Source organism: Sclerotinia sclerotiorum, genomic scaffold (assembly GCF_000146945.2).
Source record: "Sclerotinia sclerotiorum 1980 UF-70 scaffold_2 genomic scaffold, whole genome shotgun sequence".
Taxonomy (NCBI): domain Eukaryota; kingdom Fungi; phylum Ascomycota; class Leotiomycetes; order Helotiales; family Sclerotiniaceae; genus Sclerotinia; species Sclerotinia sclerotiorum.
In genome coordinates, this window is record NW_001820834.1 from 1,829,761 (window position 1) to 1,835,760 (window position 6,000).

Below are 6,000 nucleotides of genomic sequence, written 5' to 3' on the forward strand. Positions count from 1 at the left end.
TGCTGGTGGATGATGAGATAGGCATGGGGATAGGAATATGCAAGTAATTGATTACACTTTTTTTTTTTTTCTTTTTTTTTTTTTTTGGTTGGGTTTTGATTTTGATTAGAAGTGGATGGATGATGAGGTGTATGATGAGGTGGATGGATGAGATGGGATGGAATGGGATGGAATTTGTGAGTATATGTTTGTTGCGCTTGAGTAGGTTAATGATCGGCTTTGGTGGGTGGATGAGAGGGGTGTGAGTTATAGATATTGGGAAGAGGAGGAGGAAAGACTTAGGGTAAGTGATGGATTTTGAGGGTTTGAATGTGTTGGGTTTGTTTATGGTAGGTGTTGGTAGGTTGGTAAAGTAGGTAATTTCATACAGTCTTTGTGGTGAAATTGGGGGAATTAAAATGCTAAGTAGCATGAAGGATACCTGGTTATTTAGATTATGAGTGGTGGAGCGTTGGAGGGACTGTTTGGTTTGAGTTTATGATGGAGGGAGCTGGGTAGGTTTGTAAATCCGTATAGCCGGTCTCTGGTGAAATCGGAGGGATTGGGAGGATTAACTTTGTTTTATATGTCTAGTGGCATAATTAAGGATATCTAGTTATTTAGGATATGAGTGGTGAAGATTTGGAGGGATGGCTGGTTTGAATTTGCGATGGAGGTAGCCAAAAGTAGGTATTGACCTATTTTATATGCTCAGTGGCATGAAGAATATATAATTATTCAAAAGAGAAATGGAAAAAAACTTCAAAGGTAATTGATTCGAATCTATTACAAAAATATACGTCATATTAGATCATCTTTGTAATAAGATTGAAGGAACCGAAAGGATTACCTTAGTTCATATGCTAAGTAGCATGAAGAGTACATTCACTCGGATTTTTCTTCTGAGAGAAGCTTTAAGGCTTTCTTTTTTTCCCCTCCGGCTCGGAAGGTTAGTTTTCCGCATAACTTAACCTTACTCCCTTATCTAAGATTGGACTCAGGTAATATGGATCTCATCCAAATCGAGGCATCCGATGAAAATACCATCTTACATCCAGCAACTACAAAGGGAACGGGGTACTGCTGAAGGAATGATCCAGAGCTCGTGCTTTGGCAAAAATTCCCAGTACCTTGCAGGCTTTAATGCGAACATCAGGCATTCCATCAAATTTGATACTCTGGGTAGTGGGTATAAATAAGCTTTGACGGGCTCGGGAGTAGGAGTTAAGCATCCTTGGATCCTGCGGTCAGGCCATCATCCTATCTGATGCCTTAACCGATTTGACAATGGTTCGGCCGAAACATGTTACGGTATGTACCTGGAAGACAGTCTTCCCTACTCCCTACAAACGATACATTTATGTCAAGATTCTATTGTCTTTCATTCTCGTTTTGTTCTGGTGATTACTTGTTCAAGATGAAGTGATTCTGGACCTCTTTTTTGCATTTGCGTTTAGAAACATGTGTGAAGTCACAATTTATAAAATTGTTTGCTTGGGTTTGTATACAATACTATCGGCTTTACTTTTTCCTTTTTTTTACTACATAAGAATATTTATGGATATTATCTATTGGAAATAACCTTCAACATGGGAATTGAAAGGATTGTCGATGCGAATTGTCATGGCTTTTGCATTTGACATGGTAATGAAAATCAAGCTGATTGCTGCCCTACGGTAAGAGTACTTTCCAACATCCGTCCTACGATTGAAGATCAATCTACTCCGTAGTTATTTCGGCACCGATGGAACATAGTCGGGTCAGCGGTTAAACGGAAAATCCTTCAATGCATTCATTCCCTGGCACGTGGTGGTTCACATTCAGGTACCGTACTGCGGCATGTGCATTCTGCAGGTGTCTGAAGAAGATCGACAAACTTTATTCGGTCCGTTTCAAGGACCCAAGTTTGAATCCTTATGACTTTAATCAGTTTAATGAAATCTTTAATGAACCTTCAACAACTTCATCGAACGTTTTTCCGTCAAAAAGTTGAAGATGCGGCGTAAATTACCGGTTCGGGAAGGTGCGGAAATACACATCCTCGGTGTTCATTCATTTCGCTATTACCCCGCCATTGTGGGGTACTTTGATGTTACTTTTGGGGTAGCGGGATGTTGAAGTTTAGACGGATTAACTACGATTGTAACTTACTCCGTGAACGATGTACGATTGAGGTTGTATAGTGAAGAGGAAAGGACCGAATATCGGAACATTTATTGTGTATTTGAAGAAGTCTTCAATTAACCTTTAGTATGCATACACATTTTATACCTCATATTCCATAAACACTGGATGAAGGGAAGTAAGTGTTGGAAATACATACAGAGTACAAGAATTAAATAATTGAACATCAAGTTTTAGCGAGAAAAAGGAAGATCAATACCTTCGTTCGGTTTGGGTAATTTTTTTAATGGTAAATCTGATGGTTTTCATCTTAATTGAACTTTATTTCGTATCTAAATTGATTTTGGAATGGTCCAGGCTTTATCCCTCTCGGCATTATCCCTATTAATTGTTACAAATCAGCTCATAGTACTAGAATAGCAAATCGATTGATAAAGAGCTATAAAACCAACTAAACGAATACTTGTGAAAAGTATATACTTTTCAAGAAATCAACATAAAACAACTATATATCTTATTAGAAAATTGTTAGATTTGAACGATAAAGATTCAATATCAGAATAATATCCCTTTTTAAAATATTCAAAATCTTTTCAAATGTATTTCCTATTATGTCGGAAGTGTGTAAGATCTAAACTATGCATGGGTTACACGGGAGCGGGAGCTTATGGCAACTAAAGGATAATCTTAAAGGATTCAAATAAAACCCAAAACCTCTCTTTTAATTAGCGCAACCTCGGTACCGAACATGTGCACTCCATGCTTCTATGCATTCGCTCTTATATAAGTATTCTATCCATCCCAAGATGACTGATTCTACTTCCTTATTGTTCACTGTTTGAGTCAAGGGCTGATCTGAACTATCACCTTCGAATCAGGAGAAGTTCTTTCCTTCATTGATCTCAATCCCCTCGCCCTCTTCCGGTGTCTTTTACTTCATATTGTATCCCTCACGGAACTCGATTCAAAATGAAGCCAAGCAGTCTTCTCCGTCTCATACCCGTCACGTACCTGGCGACTAGTGTCGCGGCTCTCTCAGCAGCAGGTTGGAGATCACAATCTATCTATCAAGTCATCACAGATCGTTTTGCACGTACCGATGGCTCTACTACTGCTTCTTGTAACGTGAATGAATATTGTGGTGGTTCGTGGCAGGGTATTATCAAACATTTGGATTATATTCAGAATATGGGTTTCACGGCTGTGAGTTTGGAGATGTGGATTGGATGATGGGTTTTGTGCTGATGATGAGTAGATTTGGATTTCTCCGATTGTGCAGAATATTGTTGGGGATAGTGTGGTATGCAAGTCTTTTTCGTTTTCCTCTTTGGAGAGAAGGGTTCTATATTTTCGGATAGACTATCTACGAGTGTCTGAACTGATGTGAAATTATAGGATGGTTCTAGTTATCATGGATATTGGGCACAGAATATTTACCAGGTTAATTCCAATTTCGGTACACCAGCCGATCTTAAAGCACTATCAGCTGCAGTAAGTAATCCAAGTCTACAACCAAAAGACGTAGTCAGCACTAACCTTATTCTGCACAGCTCCATGCTAGAGGCATGTACCTAATGGTCGACGTCGTCACCAACCACATGGGATATCTCGGCTGCGGAACATGCGTAGACTATAGTATCTACACACCCTTCAATTCCGTGGGTGTTCTTCCTCACCAATAAACATGACATACATGACTAATCCACACGAATAGAAATCCTACTACCATCCTTTCTGCCTAATAGATTATAACAATGCAACAAGCGTGGTAGATTGTTGGGAAGGTGACAATATCGTCTCATTACCCGATCTTAGAACCGAAGATTCAGATGTTTACACGGAGTGGAATTCGTGGATTTCACAACTCGTGGCTAATTATTCGATTGATGGGTTGAGAGTTGATAGTGCGCAACAAACTGGGAAGGCTTTCTTTCCTAGTTTTCAGAATTCGGGTATGTGGTTTTTTTCAAGATTTTTTTTGTGCTCGGTAATGGGGACATGGAGATAGAACAAAGAGGCTAACAATGTATTACATAGCTGGTGTATACGTCGTTGGAGAAATTTTCAATGGTGATCCAGCCTACGTATGTCCATACCAGAATTACATGAACGGAGTTCTCAACTATCCCGCGTAAGTCCTGTTTCTCATCACTAAGCAACCCCGCAAAACTCTTCCCGATCGTAAAACTAAATTAAGTAGATACTACTGGATAACACAAGCCTTCCAATCCACAAGCGGAAGTATCTCCAACCTCGTAAATGGAATCAACACGATGAAATCCAGCTGTTCAGATACCACTCTCCTTGGATCCTTCCTAGAAAATCACGACGTGGCTCGTTTCCCCTCTTATACATCCGATGCCTCACTCACTAAAAATGCCATCGCATTTACCATTCTCTCAGATGGCATTCCCATCGGTAACTCCCCCTCTCCCTTCCCCATTCCTTCCCCCTCCCCCAACATCCCAAAATCCAACTAACCCTCCTCCCAAACCCCAGTCTACCAAGGCCAAGAACAACACCTAACCGGTTCCTCCGTCCCCAACAACCGCGAAGCCCTCTGGTCCAACTCAAACTCCTACTCGCAATCTGCAACATATTACCGCTTTATTGCTTCGGTGAATCAAATTCGTAATCAGGCTATTTACGTGGATCCGACCTATCTTACTTATAAAGCATATCCGGTTTATAGTGATGGTACGACGATTGTGATGAGGAAGGGTTTTACCGGAAAGCAGATTATTGCTGTTTTTAGTAATAAGGGTGCTTCGGGGAGTAGTGAGTTTATTTTTTATTTTTATTTTTTTTTTGCTTATATTTCCTAAATCTTAAATTTTAACTTTCAACCCACTTGAATATTTTCCTCAAAAATTCTCGAGGAAATGTCTTTGGGATTGGGGAAAGAAAAGATCTTCCACGGAAATAATCGCTAACAAATCCCACCCACAGGTTACACCTTAACACTAACAAGTTCACAAACGGGATTCACGTCTAATCTGCAAGTGGTGGAAGTCCTTACGTGCACGACGTCTACGACGAATGGTAGTGGGAATTTGGCGGTTAGTATGGCGGGGGGTGTGCCGAGGATCTTTTATCCAAAGTCGTATTTGGTTGGGAGTGGGGTTTGTTCTTTGTGAGTGGGAGTTTTTATAGATGGATGGATGGATGGATGGATAGAGATGTATAAGGTGAGGTGAGATGAGATGAGGTGAATAGGGTATTCTTGGGATGGGAAAAATAGTTATTGAAGTTTTGTAACTTGATAACTTGATATTTACAGCTTAATTAAAGCTTAATTAAAACTTAAAGTTTAAAAAAGCGAAAAAGGGAAGAAATCTATTTAGTGTTACGTCGGACAGTAACATAGGTCACGTTCTTAATCACATGATCAAGAAACCGACAAATCGAGATCGGCTTTGCGGTGATCGATTTGTCGGGCTCATAGCCATCGGTTTTTTTTAAGGAGGTACGAAGGTCTATATAATCAAGATGGATTCCCTTTGTATAGAGCTTCGTGTTCAAGATCAATCATTTAGTATACTCTACTATTAGTTATGAATTGCATTATTGTCATTACTTTAAGTCCCTGCTTGACGCCTAGTTATAAACCACCTCGAGAGCCTAGAGCACTTCCACGTGATCTAGACGGCAAACCTCGTAACAGATAGATATACGAATTCGAATATCTAATTTTGAAAATACAACTTGAGAATCAAATGATATTAATTCTACTTCTCGAAAGTCAGTTTTTATATTCTGAATTGTAATCGATTATTGATATACAATTTTGAAAACTCTATGTTACGAGGTTTGCCGTCTAGATCACGTGGAAGTGCTCTAGGCTCTCGACCGTGGTTTATAACTAGGCGTCAAGCAGGGACTTGAAGTAATGACAAT

The 6,000-nt window shown here is 39.7% G+C and overlaps 2 protein-coding genes across 2 annotated transcripts; both read left to right on the plus strand.

The window, feature by feature from the left end:
- Positions 1 to 1,765: 1,765 nt before the first annotated feature.
- SS1G_01775 (hypothetical protein) lies at positions 1,766 to 1,972 on the plus strand (the record flags this gene model as incomplete). The annotated part of the gene is made up of 1 exon (XM_001597531.1): positions 1,766 to 1,972. One exon carries the CDS (start codon positions 1,766 to 1,768, stop codon positions 1,970 to 1,972), a length of 207 nt encoding a protein of 68 aa, XP_001597581.1.
- A 1,100-nt stretch (positions 1,973 to 3,072) lies between these two features.
- SS1G_01776 (hypothetical protein) lies at positions 3,073 to 5,240 on the plus strand (the record flags this gene model as incomplete). The annotated part of the gene is made up of 7 exons (XM_001597532.1): positions 3,073 to 3,306; positions 3,499 to 3,594; positions 3,818 to 4,055; positions 4,141 to 4,234; positions 4,304 to 4,521; positions 4,603 to 4,881; positions 5,053 to 5,240. The coding sequence occupies 7 exons, from the start codon at positions 3,073 to 3,075 to the stop codon at positions 5,238 to 5,240; spliced, it is 1,347 nt and encodes a 448-aa protein (XP_001597582.1).
- Between the last annotated feature and the right edge of the window lie 760 nt (positions 5,241 to 6,000).